General features: G+C 43.7%; 1 protein-coding gene across 1 annotated transcript in view; it reads left to right on the top strand.

The window, feature by feature from the left end:
• Positions 1-2,689: 2,689 nt before the first annotated feature.
• ERC2 (ELKS/RAB6-interacting/CAST family member 2) overlaps positions 2,690-23,122 on the top strand; it is a gene marked incomplete at its 5' end in the record, with an annotated part of 796,341 nt that continues 775,908 nt past the window's right edge. The window contains one exon of the mRNA XM_080926404.1: positions 2,690-3,346. Within this exon, the coding sequence (XP_080782530.1) occupies positions 2,690-3,346 (657 nt within the window). The remainder of the gene's footprint in view (positions 3,347-23,122) is intronic.

Raw genomic sequence — 23,122 nt, 5'->3', positions numbered from 1 at the left:
TGTGAAGGGGGTGTGAACTAGTGAGAGGGCTCGGTGGGCAAAGGGACCTGCTGCCATTCTGAGTTCTCCCCGGGAAATGACATGGTAGAAGGAGAGAACCAGCTCCCAAAAAGTTGACCTCTGATTTTCACAAACATGCTCACACATAATACATAAATATTTGAAAAAAAAGCAAGCAAGAAAGGAAAGAAGGGAGAATGGAAGGATGGAAGAGAAAAAGGAAGGAAGAAAGAGGTCAAGACTTGGGGAGGGAGGGTTTATAGGAGCATGCATACCTTACTGTAAATAGCTACATCACTGATAAAAAATACTCTCCCCATTAACCATAAACTACGTATTGTCTTTCAGGGAGGTGTGGGACCTCATTAGGCCCTGTCCCACTTCATTATAGAATGTGGACAGGCCCAGCCTTGTACAGATGTTGAAAGGTGATCTCGGTTGGTCACCGTGAGTTCTGGAGTACTTGGAAGTCAGTGTTCTGTGCCACCCCCACCTGTCCTCTGATCTCTCCATTCTTTCTGCCTCTTCTTTTGTAATGCTCCCAGAGCCTTAAGGGCATGATGCTGATGCCCCCTTCTGGGGCTGAGCATTCAACTATCACTTTCAGAGTTCCTCCATCCTGAAAACAAATAACTCTGACTGAAGATGATCTCATTTTTTCCCCCTCTATTTGTTCCACCTAAAGTCATGGGATAAAGTCTTTTTGGACGAGTAAGAGTCACGTCCTGTTCTGTGACCTGGAATCATGTCTGGAATAGAGTAGAGTGATTGGGCAGACTTGGGTTATGTGCTCATCAGGATCCCATCCAGGATGGAGTAGTGGAAGCCAGCCTCATCTAGTCCTGTGACCTGCAAGTATGCATTCAGAAACAGTTTGTTTAAAGCAAATGAAGACTGCATCTCTAGAAAGCGTGTGTAGGAATGAGAGGAGAGAGAAATGATAGGTGGATGAAAATAAAAGGCACCTTTAGCATGTGTCAATACTTTGAATGTTTTAATCTCATTGGGATACTGAACAAAAGCAATCTATTCATTTGCTTTTTTTTACAAAATTTCTTCATTGACTATTCTATGCCAGGCAGCAGTAGGGTATTTTATAGATGGCATCTTGTTTAGAGTACAGTCTGTTAGATGGTGCTTATTTTATCTGTTGAAAAGTCAAAGCTCATGACGGGTTTTAGTATTTGCCTAAGGCCCTCTACTCTCTACCAGAGTGGAGATCTCACGTCAGTTTGCCACTCTCCAGACTCTGGCCCCTGTTGCTAAGCTGCAGCCCCCTTAGCTTGCTAAGCACACGGGAGATCTCCTGAGGGCAGGAGGTCACGAGGGGCCCGTTAGGACCATTTGAGTCCCGATGTTGAAGTAATAATTGTGACTCTGTGACCCAAGCTACACCAAAAGATGTCCTCATGCACTTGGTTCAGCACGATAGGGAGCCTCTGTTTTCTTGGGAGTTAGGGGACTAAGAGCTCTAATCTACTGTACTGTCCCCAGTGCCATTTCTGTATGTGTGGGAAGAGGTTCGTGTGAAGATTAAGGTCAACTAATATGGAAAAGAACTCTCGAATGATTAGCCTGGAAGATGTATGGCTGGGGAAGAGACAGGGAGGACTGTTGTTTTCTCTGGCAGTAGCTTTGAGGATCCAGCCATTTTGAGAATCTGCGGTTCTCAGGCTGGTTGAAACACCTCTTGATTCCAGCTTTGAGATGGCCAGTGGGTTCCAAACAGTGTGTCAGTGCCAGCTGGATGGTAGAAATCTATCTAGAGGGTGCTGGGTGCAGCAGAAAGGAGGTCTGTGGTAAATACTGATTTCTAAAGGGCACAGGGGGAGAAAGAACAGCCACATGGCCGATACCAGACATTCAGTGAGGCAGCAGTTTCTTGGTTTCTCAGAGTCCTTGCGAAGCATTCGTATTTGAGGACCATGTCTCTACATATGGGTTATTTTATTTTATTTTTATTGTCTAGATGGTGAAATTTTAGATTTCCTAACCCTACTTAGTACATATCAAGAAGAAGAACCTCATTTTCCTAAGGAAAAAAAAGAATTTCGCCTTTGATAACTTTTGACTTTGGGGTGAGGGCAGGGTGGGAAGATTTATGTTAAATGTTTACTTGCAGTAATAACTGTTTCAGTATTATTATAAATATATGGGTGACATTTCACCTGTCTGTCTGTCTCCCTATTATCTATCTATCGTCTATCATCTGTCTGTCTGTGTATCATCTATATCTCTATCTCTCAATCTGTCTAACATCTATCATTTGTCCATCTGTCTGTCTTTCATTTGTCTGTCTGTCATCTATCACTTACCATTTTGTTACTCACTTATCATCATTCCTTTTTATATACCTTTCATTCTATCTAGACTTTTTTTTTTTTTTTTTTTTTCCCAATTCGGGGATTTGAACCCAGCACCTTGTGTTTTCTAAGAGGACATTTTACTAATTCTATTAATGTATATTTAATATGCAATGCAATCGTAGTTGGAATTCTAAAGAAGTTTTTTTTTTTTTTTTTTTAATTGTCCTTTCTATCATTTTTCAGATCTCTGAGTGGAGCCATTTCCTGGTACAGACTATACAAAGAATGTGGTGAAAACTCTAGTCAGTGAAGGAAACATCGGCTCAAGCCCTCACATTGTCTACCACTTCTTCTCTTCAGTAGCACCACATCACGGCAGAAAAATGTACGGGAGTGCAAGAACCATCAGCAATCTGGAAGGCAGCCCTTCCAGATCACCACGTCTGCCAAGGTCTCCTCGTTTGGGCCACCGAAGAACCAGCAGTGGAGGAGGGGGAGGGACAGGCAAGACCCTGTCCATGGAGAATATCCAGTCCCTTAATGCGGCCTACGCCACGTCTGGACCCATGTACTTGAGTGACCACGAAGGGGTAGCATCGACAACTTACCCGAAGGGCACCATGACTCTAGGCAGGGCCACAAATCGAGCTGTGTATGGAGGCCGGGTCACAGCCATGGGGAGTAGTCCCAATATTGCTTCCGCTGGACTTTCCCACACGGATGTCCTTTCATATACGGATCAACATGGAGGGCTGAGCAGCTCTTCCCACCACCACCACCACCAGGTGCCCTCCATGCTGAGGCAGGTAAGAGACAGCACAATGTTGGATCTTCAAGCCCAGCTCAAAGAACTGCAGAGAGAGAATGACCTCCTACGCAAGGAGCTTGACATTAAGGACAGCAAACTGGGCTCTTCCATGAACAGCATCAAGACTTTCTGGAGTCCTGAGCTTAAGAAGGAGAGGGTCTTGAGGAAAGAGGAGGCGGCCCGCATGTCTGTCCTCAAGGAGCAGATGAGGGTTTCTCATGAAGAAAACCAGGTAGGTTCTGACCTGCCCCCGTGTTTTCAGGCTTTGCAGATGGCTCCAGACTTACTGTATGTACCAAGGAGGTTGGGCACCACAAAGAAGGTTAAACCTTAATATGTCTCGCTTGGATGCCACAGCAGAACTCAGGAAGTGCTATGCCTTATCGATTGATTTCCTTGTTCCGGTAGCCTTTCCACCTAGTTGCAGACTTGGGGAGGAGATCCGTCCTCATTGTCAGCTTTTGTATGTGGTTAATTTTGTTCTCTTTTTCAGCATTTGCAACAGCAGTTCAGATGTTCCTCCCTCAGAATAGAAGACGAAAATGCTAACCTCTGCAAGAGTAAACACTTCACGTTAAAACTTTGAGTGGTGAATTTTTATTGTCTGCTTATTTTCCGTGCTGTTGAACCAGCATCATTGTTTCTTAGAGCAAGCAGTTGTTCTCTAAGTGGCAAACTCAACAGGAAGGACCAGGACCGGGATAAATGGGTTTCAGGCCAGGCAAGGGAAACCCAGCTCCTCCTAACTTGGTCTTCAGCTTTTATCCATTCAGTATTAATCTACTGTGTGCAGAGTGCCTTCATCATCTTTGACCTACCTTCTTTAGTATAGAAAAATTAGTGAGATTAGCTTCTCAGAGTCCTCCTGAATATGACTGTTTTCAGCCCCCTGTTCCCTTCATAATCCCTATTATCTCCAGAAGGCAGCGTGCATACATCCTTGACTGAGTGAGCCTACAGCACCTTCTACTGGAAGACACGGGCCAGCTTTGTCTTGTACCACCTCCTTTCACATCTGAGCGACCTTCTCCACCCTTGGTCTCTACGCACCTGGCTTCTCTTGCAATGTTCCTTCCTCCTCACCGTTAGCTCCCCCAACACTCATTTCTCTCTTGGCCCAGCCAGCGCCCACTTTCCCTGTCCTCAATGACATGAGGCCCACCTCACACAGCATTGTTTCCCAAGTGCTCTCGAATCAATGCTTGAGTCTCCTGGAGGTGAGAGAGAGCTAAGGGGTTGTGGAGGCTGCTGTGCCATTTGGCTCATGAACTCCCAGGAAGCCTGTCACTCTGTTAGGAGTCTGAGATAATTCCTGCTTGGCTGAGTGGATGACTCTTTGACAGCTGTTCTTACTGTCAGCCTATGTCACACCCTACCTTTCTGTGAGGCGACCCTCCCACTGGAGTCTCTGACTACAAGTGCTTTGGAGCTAAGCCCCTGTGATCACACTCAGGACAAAGATCTGTCCTCGGCTTTCTTGAGTTACGAGCAGTCGCCTTATCTCTATCTGGAAGAGCCTGCGCTGCTTCTCAGATGTGGAGAATGGGATTGTTTTCATTTGAAACAGAAAGCTCGTTACCCTTAAATCAAATTAACGTTCTCCACCAGTGTTCCTGACGGGTTCTGATTTGCCTGCTGGTGAACTCCTCCTGAACTTGTTACTCTGACGTTCTCCCTCTCTGTCTTGTTTTTTCTCCTCTCTGCAGCTTTCTCTTTAAGTAGCCAGAGCAGTTTGGCAGTGGTGGGCAACAGGAATGGCAGAAAACTTGAAGGGCAGCCTGGGCTCTGTCCGCTCTCCCTCCGCTTCTGTCGCTGAATTTACGTTCAAGGACCAATCCACACTTATGCATGCACATTTATTCATGTGTGAGTCATATCACGCCACAGTGTAACTGTGCTTAGTGTCTTCTTTGATAGCCACAAAAACACATGGATGGGGCAAAGTAAAATAAATGAAGGGACGTAAATCTTAATGGCATTCTTTTTTTTTTTTTTTTTTTTTTTTTTTTTTAGTAAGAAGCATTTTTAAAGCTCCTGATCTGTACTATTCCAGGGTAAAGAATGAAACATTAACTTTTTAAAGTGGAAACCCACTCAGAAGTATATTTACAGGTCTATGTACCCCTCTTGCTCAGGACAGAGTAGGCTCTTCTGGAGTGACAGTAGACCTCAACTCTCAGTTGCTTAACACCTAGATCCTCCCTCCCCAGCTTTCTTCCGTTCCTTCCAGCATCTCATTTTCTATCCTTGGCTGGCCTAGAATTTGCCATGTCAACCAGACAGACCAGACTGGCTTTGAACTCTGATTTCTGAGTTCTGGGATTAATGGTGTGTGCCATCATACCTGGCCCCTGATTTTTTTTTCTTGTTCCCTAAAGTATGAAGTAAGTCAAGTGATTCTTTTCTATGTAGTGATGCAGGGCCTAGGCTTTTGGCATCTGGGTGCCTGGCTCTGAGAATTGCTATCAGGGTAAGACAGTCCTGAAGATGGCACATTGACTTCTTAATTCTCCAGACTGGGGTTGACACAGCTGAAGGAAGGGGGTGGTGGTGAAGGTGGTGGTAGTGGTGGTGGTGGTGGTGGTTGTGGTGGTGTGTGTGTCATGTTTTCCTCTGAGAGAGAGAAGACCTAGGCATGGGTTAGTAACTGCATCTGTAGGTTTTTAGGGTTGTCATAAAAGTTGGGCTGGTCAGGCATGGTGGCATATGCCTCAGTTCTTAGCATTTGGGAGGTGGAGGCAGGAGGCTCAAGAGTTAATAGTTACCCTTGGCCATGGAGTAAGTTCAAGGCTAGCCTCTGCTACAGGTGTCAAAGAAACCACAAAGGGCAAACAAAGACTGAGAAATGTGAATGTAGAGGAAATACAGTTTGGGGAATAATATGTTGCCAGCCCCATTTTACTGCCGCAGTAGCCAGTACCATCTCTTGGGGGTGTATATGTATATGTATGTATATATCATCATCATCATCATCATCATCATCATCATCATCATCATCATCATCATCATCATCATCATCGTTTGGTTACTTGAGTCAGTCTTCTGAGGCCAGGACTAGAGGTTTTCTTACCTTACAGATAAATGTAAATACAGAGAGAATGGACGATAATTACTAAGCTGGAAAGTGGCAGAGCTGGACGTGGGTTTGGTCAGGCTCCTAACTTTGTGGTTGAGAGTGTAGTTAGTCTAACACGGTGATTCCCAACCTTCCTAATGCTGTGACCCTTCAGTACAGTTCTTCATGGTGTGGTGACCCCAACCCTAAAATTATTCTCCTTGCCACCTCATTAGCTTGTGATGTTTTGCTACTGTTATGAATCATCATGTAAATAGTTTTGGAGATAGAGGTTTGCCAAAGGGGTCACAACCCACAGATTGAGATGCGGGTCATGTTTGATGACATTATGACAAGTTTCAATGTAATGATTAAGAATTGGGTTTAGTTTTCTTAATTAGGCATTTATTTTCTCTGGAAGCCATTTTGATGCTGTTTTCTCCTTCACTTGGGAGGCGAAAGGTTTATGTTGAAAAGTTCAGTCTCAGATTGGGTAGAGTTGTCGATGTGGGTCTCCGATGGCACAGGAGATGGCAGTAGTGTAGTGTGTGGACAGGCAGACTGCTCAGCCGGGGTTTCACGATCCTCTTCAAGGGCCTGGCTTCAATGGCCCGAGGACCTGCTACAAGGTCCTATCATCTCCCAGCAGCATCACCCTTGGGACAAAGCCTTTAACATTTGGGAGGAGCATTTACTTAAACAATATCAGCACTACTTATTCTAACCTAACTTCACCTTCCTTTTATAGTATAAGACCCATTTTCTATATGGAAGAAAGGGACATAAAACTCTTAAAGCCCAACTACTAGAAACTGCAGTTGCAAATGTCATTCTTCTAGGGATGGTAGAATCTAAAACAATGTGAACTGTGCTGTGTAAAGAGACATGGGAGGCGGACCTATTATAGATGGGAGATAAAGAAACTCATGTGCTCTTCTCTATGACATTCCTAGTTGTATAATGTTGCCTCCAATCAGCACAGACATGTGCTCTCAGGTGCAGTTTATAGAGGAGATTGATTTTGATATCTATAGAGGAGATTAAATTGATCTTGATATCTTCTTAATTCTGTCCATGGGAGCTGACTCCATCTCTGGATTTCAGGAGAGCCATACGCCTTCTGCACATTAGAGAAAGTTCAGGGGCCAGTGGGTAGGTGGCCTCAGATTTATTAGGTGCAAAGTATTGATGATCAGGTTCCTGGAGACATGGCTGTGATGCTTTGTATATGGTTGCCCCAGGGAGTTGCACTATTAGGAGGTGTGGCCCGTTAGAGTAGGTGTGTCACTGTGGGTGTGGGTTTTAAGACCCTTACCCTAGTTGCTTGGAATTCAGTCTTGATGAAGATGTAGAACTCTCAGCTCCTCCTGTACCATGCCTACCTAGATGCTTCCATGTTCCTGTCTTGATGATAATGCCCCAATTAAATGTTGTCTTTTATAAGATGTGCCTTGGTCATGGTGTCTATTCAGAGCAGTAAAACCCTAACTAAGACAATGGGCATAAATACATTTTTTGCTGCTCAGAGTTGCAGTCCTGAAGTTTGGGGTCATGTGTGTAACCTGGAGTGCATGTGTGTGGGGCTAGCTTAATGTGTCCAACTCATAGTGCATATGTGCAGGGCTAGCTTAATGTGTGTAACCCACAGTGCATGTGTGCAGGGCGAGCTTCATAGGTGTTAGCTAAAATCAAGAATACATAAGTACAGGGCTAGCTTTATTTATAAAAGCCAGAGTGCCTACATTCTGGGAAATCTATTCTTTGGGGTGGCTGGATCCACAGCTCATATTCTCAACATTATAGTAGTAGACTGATCTGGGGAAGGATGGGTTTAAAATATTGATGATGAGACACTGGAGATGTGGCTCAGTGGTTAAGAGTACTGGCTGCTCTTGCAGAGGATCTGGGTTTGGTTCTCAAGCAACCACATGGTTCACACTGTCTTTAGTTACAGTTCCAGAGGACCTAACACCCTCTTTTGGCCTCCATGGGCACCAGACATTCACATGATGCACATACATACATTCAAGCAAAACACTTCTAAATATAAAAATAGAATCTTTAGAAATATTGTTAATTAATGTTCTGTTGTTACTCAAGACAACCCCTTTGTCTTTTATGGCCTGTCTTTTGTGCTAGATATTGATGGGGGTTAGGTAGGGGTTTTTTGGGTGTTGGTGGGGTGGTGGTGGATGTTATTATAAGGAGACCAAGTGGCTCAATTTCTAAAATATAATTACTATAATATAATTTTTTCTCTTCTCTTCCCCATCTCTCTTTCTCTCTCTCATTCCTTTTTTCCTTCCTTCCTTTGAGACAAAGCCTTGCTATGTAGCCCTAACTGGCCTGAGACTTGGCATTTAGACCAAATTGTCTTCAAACTTGCAATGATCTCCCAGCCTCTGCCTTCTGGGAGCTTGAATTACAGGCACACACTGCAACACCTAGTTAGTCTCTCTGGTCTTTGCACCTTCACCCTGTTTACCAGTATAGTGGTGATCAAGGGAGAGGATATGGTAGATAGTGTGTTTTTGGAAACCTTGTAAGAAGCTAGGTGGAGAAACACACACTTCTTGCCCCAGTGACTAGGGCTGCTGATATGGGAGGATAGGTTGAATCTGGGATCAAGGCCACTTGCGGCAATAGAGCAAGACCCTGTCTTGTAGCCCTTAGAAGTGGAAATTTTATAAGGATTTAGATCTTGCAATTTTGTGCACAGATGTTACTGGCTTTTCATATTCCTGGGAATTTTGTACAACTATTAACGTTGTACCTTTAATGACCTCTTTTCCAAATTAGATATATGAAAGGCAATTTTTAGATGCTCCCTAGGTTGTGTGTAGCTAGCCGGGGTTCTGCATGAATAGAAATAGCATCACACACTAGGAGACTGTACTAGATTTAATATTTACTCATCTCGAGAAGAAGTGGGACAAGGTCATTGGGAACTGTAACCCAAGAAGTGTAAGTAAACCTGTCTGGGGAATGGTACAGCTTTTAAGCAATGGTTATGTGATCGTTTCTATTTCTGATTTAACACTACAGAAAAGAGAAGACTCTAAATCAATATTAATAAGTACTTTTGATCCAAGTTCAACATATCACTTATTAATTCTTATTTGGAATCTAGAACTGGAAAAGATGAGATAAAGTATAATTTCTGTTAGCTTGCTTTCTCTCCTTTCCTTCCTTCCTTCCTTCCTTCCTTCCTTCCTTCCTTCCTTCCTTCCTTCCTTCCTTCCTTCCTTCCTCTTCTTTTAGAGGCAGGTTTTATCTATCCCAGGCTAGCCCAGCAATCACCATGTAATTAAGGATGACTGTGAAGCTCTCTTCCTTCTGCTTTACCTTGAGTAACCCCACGGCCTTGTGCATGCTAACCAAGCATGCTATAAGCCACCTGCTCTAGCCCTCCTCCTCCTCGTTATTATTATTATTTTATTTGTGGAACTATGGGTCCTTTTTTTTTTCTTTCATGTTTATTTTGTTTATTCATTCGTTCAACTTACATCTTGATTTCTGCCAAACTTTCAGTCCCCCCCCCACACAATCACTCCTCCCATGTTCCCATCCCCTTCTCTGGGAAGACCACTGTGGGTATCCTCCACCCCAGCACATCAATCTCTGCAGGGCTAGGTGCATCCTCTTCATCGAAGGCAGATAAAACAGCCCAGTTAGGGGAATATATTCCAAAGACAGGTAACAGCATTAGCGACAGCCTCTGCTCAAGGTGTTGGGTGACCCACGTGAAGACTGAGCTATACATCTGCAACATATGTGTGTGGGACCTAGGTCTATCTTGTGTATACCCGTTTTTCCAATCCCTAGATGATATATATATATATATATATATATATATATATATATATATATATATATGATCTTCTCTGTATTTGCATTTCAAATGTTATCCTCCTTTCCCCCTCCCATACCCCCTCCCCCTCCACTTGCTTTCATGAAGGTGCTCCCTCTCCACCTCAGTGCCTTGACATTCCTCTACACTGGAAAAACAAGCCTTCATTGACCAAAGGCCTCTTCTCCCATTGATGCCAGACAATGCTATCTTCTGCTAAATATGCAACAGGAGCCATGGGTCTCTCCATGTGTGCTCATTGGTTAGTGTTTTAGTCTCTGGGAGTTCTGGAGGGTTTGGTTGGTTGATAATGTTGTTCTTTCCATGGGGTTGCAGACCCTTTCAGCTTCTTCAGTACTTCCTCTAGCTCTTTCATTGGGGTTCCTGTGTTCAGTCCGATGGTTAGCTGCTATATCTGTATCAACTGTATCTGTATGACTCTGGCAAAGCCTCTGAGGAGGCATCCATATTTGGCTTCTGCCAGTAAGCACTTCTTGGCATCAGCAATAGTGATTGGGTTTGGTGGCTACATATGGGGTGGATCCCCAGGTGAGGCAGTCTCTGAATGACCCTTTTCCAATCCCTGTTCCTCTATTTGTCCCTGTATTTTCTCCTATGAGTGTTTTGTTCTCCCTTCTATTAAGGACTGAGAACATCCACATTCTGGCCTTCTTTCTTTTTGAGCTTCATAAGATCTGTGAATTGTATGGGTTCCTTTTAACAGGAGTCATTTGACCCTGTTCTGAAATTCTCATTTGACTGTGAGTATTCAGGTTGATGATCTGTACCAGCTGGGAGTGAGTAATAGAGATATAATTTATCCTAATGAGAAGGCAGCAAGGCATTGGGATAGTCTGATAACAGTGGAACTCAACCGTCACCACTTTGTACAGTGAAGCCTTGGCTCAGAAGTGCTGGGTCTCCTCAGGTTTGCAGATGGGATGAGATGCTGCTGTAACTTAGATATGATTTGTCTCCTAGATGGTAACGTGCTGGAAGCTTGCTTCAGAAGGTAATTGTGTTGGAAGGTGCTGAGACCTCTGACAAGTAAGCAGGTCATGGGGATTTCCTGCCTCATGAATGGATTAATGTCTTTCTCAAGGACTGGGTTAGGTTTCTAGAGACTGGATTTGTTCTCATGGGAGTGATTGGCTCTGCAGTGATTGGACTGCAGTAGTTACTGTGAGAGCAGACTGTTTACAGCAAGACTACCTCAGTCTTTTGATCTTTTCTGCATGTACTCCTTCATGACTCTGGCACATGCCTTGATGCCTTGGCCATGTTATGCCAGCTGCAATGGAACACTGTCTAGGAGCCAAGAAGTTGCTGTCACCATCCTTTTTGATCTTAAGAACTGTGGACTAAATAAACCTAGTTTTTCTTCCTTCCTTCCTTTCTTTCTTTCTTTTCTTGTTTTTTTTTTTTTTTTTTTTTTTTTTTTTTTTTTTTAACATTATATTCAGTCTCTGGTGCTTTGTTATAGAAACAGAAAATATGCTAAATTCACTACTCCAATAGATTTGTCTTACCTCTGTACCTTCTTCAGGGCTCCCTTCTTTCTACTGATAGAAATCTGAGTCCACATAGACAGGATTCTCAGTGTGGCCAGGAGAATGTTATTTTCCAAAGAGAATTCTCTGGTCAAATACATTTGAGATACATGTTAGAAACATTGTCATAGAAATTCATGGTGCATATGTTCTAGGTTGAATTTTGTCTCCCCCCTTAAAGGTAGGTTGGATTCCTAACTCCTGTGTGACCTCATTTGGAAGAAAGCCTTTGCTATAGGTAATCAACTCAAAATGAAGTCTTTAGCATGGGCCCCACACCAGCTTGCCTGTTGTCTTCATGAGAAGGTAAATTTGTACACAGATGAACATACACAGTGAGAGGGTGACCTTGAAGTCAGGCAAAGGAGAGAGCCCTGGAACATGTTTTTTCTGGAGGCCCTGAGAAGGAAGCAGCCGGATTGACACCTCTGTCTCAGCCTCCAGATGTGAGAGAGAATGAAAGTGTGCGCTGGGTTTGTGGTACTGTCTTAGGATGGTCCCAACTAAGGGATGCTATATTATCATGACATGTAACGCTCTGACTCTCAAAATTAAACAGCACTTTAAAAAAAAATTTTAACCTACCAATTTCCCAATCTTTCTTGACTTTATATCTTTAAATGCCTCAGGGAGCTGCTGTTGCTGCAATACCCCCAGTCCCCCAAACCCCTGTCACAAGCAAGGCAGTTCTTCGCTTCATTTTTTAAAGATTTATTTATTAATTTTGTTTGAGTACACACTGTTGTTCTCTTCAGACACACCAGAAGAGGGCATCGGATCCCATTACAGATGGTTGTGAGCCACCATGTGGGTGCTGGGAATTGAACTGAGGACCTCTGGAAGAGCAGCCAGTGCTCTTAACCGCTGAGCCATCTCTCCAGCCCCAGTTCTTCATTTCTTGTCGTGAGCACCGCTGAGATGCCTGGGACGGGTCTGCCATCTTTCACTCATGGAATAAAGAGCAACGAAAGTGCTGAGAAACAGGCCCTCCATGTGGCCTGCCTCCAGATTTCTCGGGACCCTGGAAAAGTGAAGCCCTGAGTGTGTAAGTCACTGTTGACTGGGCGTTCCACTCAATAACATGCAGCTTCTCTGTGTAAGGTTTTTTACTTTTTTCTCCATATATGTTTGTGTGTGTTTTTCCCAAAGTTACACAGGCACATGGGTTGAGCACTGGATAATCTAGTTTAATACCACATACATCACAGAATGCCAGAACTTACAAAGGCAAACTTGTTTTATGTCTCATCTATCTGGAAGCTACATAGTTTCTTTCTTCCTCCTCCCCCCAGTTTTCTGGAAAGCCAGAGGATCTTTTCTCCAATCTTAGGTGATCTGCTTAGACAAAAATGCAGTCTTAATGTCTCCTATGGATAGGTGAGAATTTCTTTGGCTCACGAGATTGATGAGATGGTGCAGTGTCTTTGTTAGGATGTAAGAGAACAATTTGAAGTGAGCTCTACATCCTCGTCACAGATCAGCTCTTTCCTGCCTCAGTAGTCTCTAGCTGTCAGCCCCAGAGTTGCACATGGTTACCACATGAGTAGACTCACTGACTTTCATTTCCAGGTTCTCTTTGGGAAGATTTGGTTCATCTGATGACAAGAAAATGTATATGGTGGACCTTAGCAGATCTAAATGATCCCTGACTTTCTTTTTCTCTCTGGATAGTGTTAGTTGGGTAATGGGATTTCTGTAGTGCGAGTACAAAAACAGAAAACACATTGGGCTGCTTCAATGTGCAGATTCTCTCATTTCCACTATGCCAAAGGCTCTTGTTGAAACCACACATATAGAGGGGAAGGTGGGATAGAGGGTGGGAATAGTAATCATCCTCAGAACATTCACAGTCCAACAACACTTCCCATGGACAACATTCTCAGAGGGTTTTGAGAACCATGTGTACATTGACAGGGAAAAGCAACAGGGTGATTTTATTGGCCAACACAGAAGGGGTGGGCTGTCTTCTGGCCAGAGTTCAATTTCAATTTCTATAACTAGTTGCAGGTGGAGCTCTTGTGATGTTTTTTGGGTCTGTTGGCATCTGTGTGCACATTCCCACCACTACCAGGTGGACTCAATAAATAGTTTGACTTTGCAGGAATATAGAAAATTATAAATCTCCCTCTCACACACATACACACCCCCAGATAAATCTGCTTTAAAGGTCAGGCTTTGAAAGCTGTGGAGAACATTTTCTAAAGTTTGGGAAGTGGGGGTTTTGACAGAGTGTAGGCTTTTAGCCACGAACTGGGGCAGCCTGACAAACAGAATTCTGGCATGGGCCATTTCTTCTCTTTGTCTCTGTGAAGCTAGCATTTGGCTGCATCTTGGAAGAGACCTGTGGCCATGTTGTCTTTTCCTAGGAAAGGAAGAATCGAAGACCAAAGCAGCAATTTCTTATTTCCACTTCCTTGTCTGACTGGGAATTAATTACCTACTGGTTTGGCAACATTTGTTGATCAAGTTAGCTTGGTGTAACTGGGGGTAAGTTTTGTCCCCCAGAAGACATTTGGAAGTGTCTGGTACAAATTGGAGGACGGTGATACTATCAATGAGGAAGGAAGGAAGGAAGGGCAGAGAAACATGATTGAAGAAGGATCAGTGGTGGGGTGTGTGGCAGAGAAGGCAGGGCCAGCAAGAAATACCAAATGCATTCTTGTTAAGTAAAAGATCAGAGGATGGCTGAGGAGCTTGGTTGCTTTGGGTACTTATCACAAAGGATGGGAGAAGCTACTCTAGGATGATCAATCTACAGGCAGTAAGGGATGACAGACCATCTCTCAGGACAGTCATTCAGGACCCCAAGAGCCCTTTCCCTGAATGAACAAGAGTGGCCCTTCAGGGACAGGAAGCTTTTATTCTGTACAGCTGGGCTCTAAGGCTGACGGTCTCATTAATTTGGCTAGAGTTCCTGAGCTTGTCTTTCTTCTCATATAGTTTGTAATCTCCCTGGCCCAGGAGTTCCTCTGCTGCCTTCTCTCAGCTTCCTCCCAAGTTAATTTTTCTCTGACCCTACTTAGGTTTTTTTTTTTTTTTTTTTTTTTTTTTGGGAGGTTTCATATCCAACGTGGGTTTTCCTCTTGGGCCTCAGTTTTTCTGATTTCTTCTCTAAGCACTCTCCCTGCCCCCTTATAAAACCTCTGTTTGTTCTTGTAGAATTCAGACAGTTTACTACTCAGTTTATTGTTATCTCATGTTTAAGGAAGGATGGAACTGAAAGTAGCAGACATCCATTCAAGTGGACAAGAGGGGGTCAAAGGGGGTGCCCCCTGGGAAGAAAGGGTGGACAAGGCAGCCAGGTGCCCCGAGGGAATGGGATCAGAGGGAATGAAGGTGATCAGCAATACAAAGTCTTCCTTTCCCCCTGTTCTTTCTGGATATTGGTTTCTGTTTCCCTTTGTTGAGAAAGTGTCAGCTTGAAGCCTGTGTTTATTGTCTATAAAGTGCTCAACCAGGAAAGCTCTGTTGTAATTTCAAGCCCAGAGCTCGGGTCCAAAGCCTATTCTTAATGTTTAAAGAGCCACCGAGCCCAACAAACCTGTGCAACCATCTCTGGGAAACGGGCAGAACGGGTAGATTTTCTAAGAGCTCATATATGGGTAAGGTGTTGGGGGATTGACAGCCATTGCTGGGAAACATGTTTGTGTCATATGTAATCCGAAGCTTGTCTATTTCAGTAATTACAAAGACCCAGATCAAGTGAGGCTTTGGTGGTTTGGAAATTTAATAACTATTGTCTCTCTCTTGGGCAGCAATCTCAACAGCAACTTTAGCCCCCTGGTCTCTCTTGACCTTTACACGTAGCTTAGCAATCTCTTCCATATGCCCACTGGAGAAATTGCTGAAGTTCTTTTGAGTGATAATAGAATCAATTCATGCCATCATGGTTCCTTTACCTTACCGTAAATATTCGGTCTTTGTGGGAAGTTTAAAGACACTGTCCATTTTTTGGTATACTACCTTAGTTCCCATGGGAAAATTGAGTTGTGGATGGGATTTTGGTGCCAGATAGGATCTAGAAACTTTTAGAAGTAGGTATGTTAAAATTTACTGTTTTCTATTTTAAGGTAGTAACAGCTTGAGTTCTAAAAACTATCCTAAGATGATGTTCCTGAGTGCATATTATCTGAATAAGGATGTTAAAATTCACTGATGTGTTCTTTGGAAGAACTTTTGAGAGAGAGCCACGTGGGGCTAGTGCTCCCTCCAAGAACCCCAACAGCAGCTGCAGTGCGAATGTGTCTGTGATGGAGAGCCAGGGAGGGCATGTGAGGACCAGATTCAGAGACCTCCCGCATTTAGAAAGAGAGGAAATACCAAATAAAAATGGCCTTCTTAAAAATGTAAAATTCTATGCTTTTTTTGCCATTGGAAAATCACACACTTTTTGAGGGGCCAGTGGAAAAATAATTTTCCTTAGGGAGAAAACATGTGTAATCAGAACTATGTATATTTCACTTTCTTATTTCTAAGAGCATCTACCAATGTGTACATCAAGGACGTGTGTGTGTGTGGGGGGGGTGTCAGGAACCTTAGGGAGGACTTTGGTCAGAGGATTTATGTAAGGTGGAACCGTGCTGAGGGGATCTATGCATTCACAAAATGCATTGGGGGGGGGCTTCAGTGCATTTTCAAGAATAAGTTACTTGAAAGTATTTAAATAGTACTGACTATCATAGTAAAACATATTAAATATTCTCACTAAGGACATTTATTTCATTATGTTTATGTTCTCGATTCAAAAATTTCCAATTTTGCTTGCTTGCTCCCTCTCCCTCTCCGTCTGTCTGTCTGTCTGTCTATCTGTCTTTCTTTCTTTCTTTCCTTCCTTCTCTTTCTTTCAGTAACTGCAGGTCAAATCTAGTGCTAAATTCATTTATGCCATATACACTTGTGTTAGTGCAACCCAGGATTTTGGTGGCTTATCAAGTAAGAGTTATTTGGGCACCCATTGTTTCTAGAAAGCCTTCTGCCCCTCTACCATTTCATGAGTAGTGGTAGAAACCAGTTTCTTTTTCTGTGCAGACAGAGAAACACAGCAGGGGCATATGTAGTTTGAGATGAACAACTGACTACTTCACTCTTTACCAGGGACTCAGATTAGTCCAGAGAAGGAAACTTCTTGCTAAGTTTTTTAGAAGACTTGCTGATATTGGTGTGATCTTTCTCCCTGTTCTGCAGAAGAGGCCAGGAGAATGGACACAGCGTGCACCCACTATTCAGCTCCCGTAGAGTTTCTAGAAAGGGATGGCGTGAAGCTGGGGCGGGAAAAGGTCTGGGCACTTGTATTTTTCAGACAAGCACCTGGCGTGTTAGAAGTAAAGAACCATCCAGTGTACCTTTCTGGCTGTCCTGTGATTGCTTGATAAATACGAAATGAAAAGATTACTTTAGCTGGTCCCGCATCACCCATATTCACTTGAAATGAATGATGGTCATTAACAGGGAACAGTGTGTGCTAAATACTGTGCCAAGGTTTCATATGTGACTTTTAACCTCTGTGATGGTCTCATGGAGGAGGAGGCACTGCTAGTCATTAGCCCCAGGTCTTAATGCAACTGAGGCAAAGCTAAGGGGGAGGACGTCACCCGGTTACAGATAACAAATAATCAAGCTGGAGCTGAGCCCAGGCTGACCTACTCTAAAGAGTGCTCAGAACAAGAGTTGACTATGGTATATGCTGGCTAGAGCTGGCATACATGGGGGAGTCTTAGGATGGGTGTGAAGTGACGATAGGGCCCGTGGGAGTCGCGTCCTGTGATTGTTTCACTCAGAACTTCTGATGAACCTGTGTGCCATTCCTGAACACATCCTTAATGCTTGCTCACTAGGCTTTCCCTACCCTCACTGTATGCCAGCTGTAAGATGCCGCTTCTCCATGGTAACTCTGTCAATCTCAGATTTTCCTTTTACATTTGATGCACTCAGTGTTCAAAGACTATCTGTCAGCAGAACTGGCAGTGTGCTGTTAGCAGGGCCTTCGTCTTCCTCTTCTGCTTGTCTCCGATGGCAACTGGGAGTAACATCTTTAATGCTTAATTGCTTGGCTTCCATCCCTAGTCATGGGACTTCAGTTTGAAGTTTTTTCCTCACTGGAAAGAAGATGTAGTAAGAGTGCCTACCTGGCGTATACATTTTTATAGGATGTCAGTGTAATTGGGTAGAGGGAAAAGTTCGTTGTAAAGTTAGTTAGCATCATGCTATCGTGAGCAAACATCTAAGTCGAAGATAATGATGATGATGATGATGATGATGATGATGATGACAGGGAAGAGATGCAGAAGGGCAGAGTGGAAGAGGTGATAGCAGAGGCATTGAACTGGAACCTTGATGGCTTTGTGTTTGAAGCCTCTATCCCCTGCCATGGTTCATAAGAGCCAATGCAAATACACTCTCTGTTACCGACAGACCATGTATCTGAATATATCCAGCTAGCCTTGACTAGTCAGAGCAATCATGTTAGAAGCTTTGTGGTTAGGAAAGGAAAACAATGGTCCTGCTTTTGCCTTGTGAATCAGGAGGGGATGTGTTATACGCAAAGTCTCATTAAAAAAAGAGGGGAGGTGAGTTGCATCTCCTGTTAAAATATACAGTTAAAATGTTTCAGAAGCCCAGAGAAAGAAGGGATGAAGGAAATCATGCAAAGACCAAGGCCCTGGGGACACTGTTCAGAAGATAGATGCAGAGATTAGGACCAGAGAGAGTCCCATTCCCTGTGGAAGGAGCATCTGCTAGGAAATGCATGCCTAGAGATGGACTTCATGAAGTTCAGAGACAAACACATGGAGGAATTTGTGCTCTTAGATTTAAAGAGGAGAAAGACAAATTGGATCATAAAGGTTATATTTTCTTAGAGGATTTTCCTCCTCCGAATCAGTAGGAGCTAATACTGTGCCTAATATAGCATGAATAACCTGTGTAAAGATGAGCTATGTTTTGCTACAGTGAGTCTTTCTGGGTGTTCTTAGCTCTGTGAGCTCCACTGAGGCCACAGAAGGATGCAAATGAGCCAGTAAAGGGAGTGTGATGCCAGTGAGCCGAAATCCTGGAGAATAGAAAGAATTAAAATTCAGCCTTGGACAATCCAAAGTGTTTCTTCCTCAGACCCAGGGAAGAAATGTTCAGAAAATGTTCAGAAAATAAGACATTTTTACCTGTGAAGCAGAGGGAACTTTAACCCAAGGAGGTTTCTTGGTTTCACAATAAGACAGGAAACCTCAAACCTGGAATGAATTAACCTTAGATCTGATACTAGCCATGGCGTGTTAATATAACTGTCAATGACTTCTGCTTCACCTGCTGTGGCATCATACTCAGTACAATTATCTCAAAAGGGAAAATGCATCGAACTATTCCTTAACTCTTCACTATTCAAAAGTTGTCAAGATTGTTGGAGATAGCTCGAGGAGAGTAGGTAAAGTGCTTGCATAAAGACCCTAGAATCAACAAAGTGCTTGCATAAAGATCCTACAATCAACACAAAAGAGCTGGGTGTAGAGTGAGAACCTCTACACTTAGGGAAGCAACTGAACCCCTGAGGCTCCCTGGCCAGCTGGACCACCCTTCTGGGCAGTGGGAGAACTTGTCTAAAAAAATAAGGTGGATCATTGTCCTCTTGGCCTGCACATGCCTACATGTTCACAAGCGCACACGCACATACACACACCACACACACACACATTTGAGTGCACACCATTTGTGAAAGTAACTAAAAGTGTTCTCAGAGCACCTGAAAGTCAGTGTTGTTATGACTTACATGTGCAATTTGTATGGGGCACAGGGCTGAGATGTGACGTGTGATACAGAGAGGCGGGCGGGGCAGGGATTCCGGTGTTCCTGTGGATGTGAGGTGTGTGCATTCAGGTGCTGCTGAGGAGGCAGTCTGCTTGCCCTGTGCTGACGAGGCACTCCCATTGCCTTGCTTGCTGGAGATAGGAGCCACCAGCATTTCCCTCAGGAGAAACTTTACAAGTAAAGGCTAATTTTACTTTCGCTGTTGATGGCATTTCTCAGCTATACTGATTAGCCTCCTAATAGAAATGCACAGAAATATATTCCGTGTTCCCAAGAGAGCAGGGGAGGAAAAGGTTGTTCTTAAGTAACCCAGAATAGGTTTTTACTGAGGACTCCAGACCTGCATGCTTCCCTTCTCATGACTTTCTGAAAGGGCAGACATCCTTGGCTTTGATAGAATGTCCCTCTCTGCCTCCTTGTCAACTTGTAGATTCTGTGAGACACTCCCTCTTAGTGTCACCTGCAAACAAATGATCTTAGCAAGGCAAATGACAGTTGTATTGATGGCTTAACTGCTGTCTCTCAGTTTTTTCTAAAAAAGTATTTTGTTAATTTGTGGATTCTGTTTTGCTTTCTCCCTCAGTACTTTATTATGTGTCTGGCTGTCCTTTCCTGATATCCCTTCTCCTTTCCCTCCCTCCCTCCTTTCATCCACCATCTATCCATCCCTTTATTAAAATAACAATTCTGAGTATAGTATTTGCCTAGTAAATAGCTATTTAATGAAATACAAAACTATGTATGGTGCTAATGCCTCTATAATTTCATTAGACTGGGAGGCCTAGATCTAATTCTGGCTTTGCTACAAGCTGGCTAACACATCACTGGAAGTTAGTTCCCAAGTTTGAAAGGTGAATGCCATGTAAAAAACCAAGGTTTTGTGTTTCCCTTTATTTCTTTTGAAAAGAAGATTTGTTTATTTTTAATGTATGAGTGTTTTGTCTGCATGTATGTATGTGTCTGGTCCCGGTGGAGGCCAGAAAGGGCCTTTGGTTCCCTGAAAATAGACTTACAGATAGTTGTGAGCTGCCATGCAAGTACTGGGAACTGAACCCAGGTCTTCTCTAAGAGCAGTCAGTGCTCTTAAACACTGAGTCATCTCTAACCACCTGTATTTTCCTGAATATGGACAAGATATTGTAGTTTTGAGTCCAGTGGGCTGGATCTCTCTTAGGTAGTACATAATCTCTCTGGGGTTCTGTAGTTTATCCTTGGTTGATATACATAGTCTTAGATTTAAGGTGGAAGAAGAACATTTCTGAATCCAGAGTGTTAGTAAAATGTAGACAATGATGCTCTCCCACAGTCCTGAGTAAGAACCCTGACTCCACATGTATGTGTGTGCAAGAGCAGTTTCATGACCTTTTGGTCTCCCGGAGTTTAGGAGCCACTCATGCAGGTCTGAAGAGTGGAAGGAGAGATGAGGAAGGCATAGCAGGCATTGGTTAATTCAGAAGCTGAGACCGGATCCTGGATGGTGGAGGCTGGCTGGAGCCTGGCTGGTGCCTGGCTGGGAGTGAGAAGGATTAAGTTTCCTAGATGAAAGGCAGGAAAGCCAGGGAAGAGAGAGCTCTTACTAAGAGTTCAGTGTAGACAAAGGTGCCACCTCCTTATGCTAAGAAGGCAGATGCAGAATGCCCTGTGCAGGAGCTCTCTTGGCGAGAGGGTGGTACCTGCCTTTGTTTCACTGATGACTGGAGTCTGTACAGATGTTTGTGGTTCTTGAGCCTCCTGGCAAAGCACAGGCAGATCCAGCTGAGATGAACTCAACATCCCAGGCCTAGTTCTTCTTCTTCTTTAAAAAGATTTACTTATTTATTTACATGACTACACTGTAGCTGTCTTCTGACACACCAGAAGAGGACATCAGATCCCATTCCAGATGGTTGTGAGCCACCATGTGGTTGCTGGGAATTGAACTCAGGACCTCTGGAAGAGCAGTCAGTGCTCTTAACCGCTCAGCCATCAAGAACATTGCTCATCTCAATTGTACTTCATCCCAGCAGCTACTATCAGTTCCATATTGGGTTCACGGGATCATGCCGTTTTTACACGCGCGCATCCACTTCTCTGCGTGTTTAAGCCCATTGTTTCGACTTGAGAGGAATAACCACTGTAAGTGATGGTTATTTGTCTTGGAGGAGGAATTTCCCAAGGAAGTTCCTTGCTGTTCTCAAGTCTGGATAGCATTTAGAAGAAGTCTGTTAGAAAAGTCTGTAACAGAAGGTGCTTGCTTACTTCGGAATGAGCATTAATTTATTGTACACATATTCATCAGAAAGTAATCTGCCATTGTTAGGAGTTCATGTAGGTTGTTGGTGTCTGAATTCTATTGTTCCCTTCTTCCTTCCTCGGGGCCTAAGCAGGAGAATGTACACCTAAAGAGGTCAAAGGGAGATGGGATGTGACTGTGTTGGTGTATGTGGAATAGCCCGTGTTTACACCTCCATGCAAGATTCTCCAGCTAGGTGTGAGAAATTGCTTCCTTCATTTACCCTGATCCCAGGCTGCTTATGTGGTCTCCACACTCAGGGAGAACTTGGGGGCTAGAGTGGGAAGGTGGCTTTGGTGTCTGATCATATAGACCCCAGGAGTGTGCGGGTAGAGGAGGGTTGGTAGGGCCTGTCCTCTGAAGCTAAGAAGTGGACTTATGGGTGTGTTTCCTGTATAAGTGCTGTTGCCACTGGAGCGAAGGAAGATGGAAGCTTGGGGCTGGCTTGTCCTGTTGGGGCTCCACACCAAAGGATGGGGATGTAGAGAACAGCTGGGAGCCATCTGTACCATGGTGACCTTGTCCCTTAACACAGCATATCCTGATAAATGTCTCTGTAGTTGGAAAGTAATACTAGATACTCCTTTTGGGGCAGCACCAATGAGTGATTAAGGGGGACAAGGGGCTCACTAGAGCCTCACAAGAAATTGAGAAATAGGATCTGTCACTCATTGTACAGCTAAGTCCTACTAACATGCCTGCCACTTTTTCCTAAGCAAGGCCAGGGTCCTGATTTCATAACACCATTTCTTAATAGCTAAATAGGTATATGAAGAGAATAATAGTAAGACCTAACACTTACTGATAACTTACTACATGCCAGACATATATATGGACTCATTTTTCACTTGTGATGGTATCACAAGATAGATGTTGTTTTGGTTCCCTCTTTTGTAGATGAAAAATCCAAATGTGCCATATAGGTAGCTGGGAAATGGTGGACCACTGAGGGAATACTAGGAGTTGAGGCCTTGCAAGAGGAGGTATGTCACTGGCAAGAGGCGAGAGACTTTAAAAGCCCATCATATTCCCAATTAGCTCTTTGACTGCCTCAAGATTGTTGTCTCCACAGGCAATCTCTTTGATACTGTTCCAGCACCATTCTGTCTTTCTGCCATGGTGGCCATGGACTCTAACCCGCTGGAACCTTGAATTCCCACGAAATCCTTTCTGTTATAAGTTGCCTTGGTCATGGTATTTTGTCACACCAACAGAAAAGTAACTAAGACAACATAAAATGGAAAGAGGAGTGGTACCCAAAGCATGTTTTCCAGGCCTTTTAGAAGCCAGACTTGCTCTTGCAGCCACACACAGACAAATCTATAGGAAGGGTAATACTGTAGACATCTAGGGAAATGTACTGCTTCAGGAATGCCCATGAATATTACCATGGTGAAATTGGAAAGATGTTACCCAGGGTGCCGTTGGCATTGTTATAAACAAGCAAGTTGAGTGCAGAGATCCTTGCCAAGAGACTCAATGTG

Source organism: Micromys minutus (genome assembly GCF_963924665.1).
Source record: "Micromys minutus genome assembly, chromosome: 12".
In the NCBI taxonomy this organism is placed as follows: Eukaryota; Metazoa; Chordata; class Mammalia; order Rodentia; family Muridae; genus Micromys; species Micromys minutus.
Note: the sequence above shows the minus strand (reverse complement) of the source record. Positions and strands in the feature narration are given on the sequence as shown.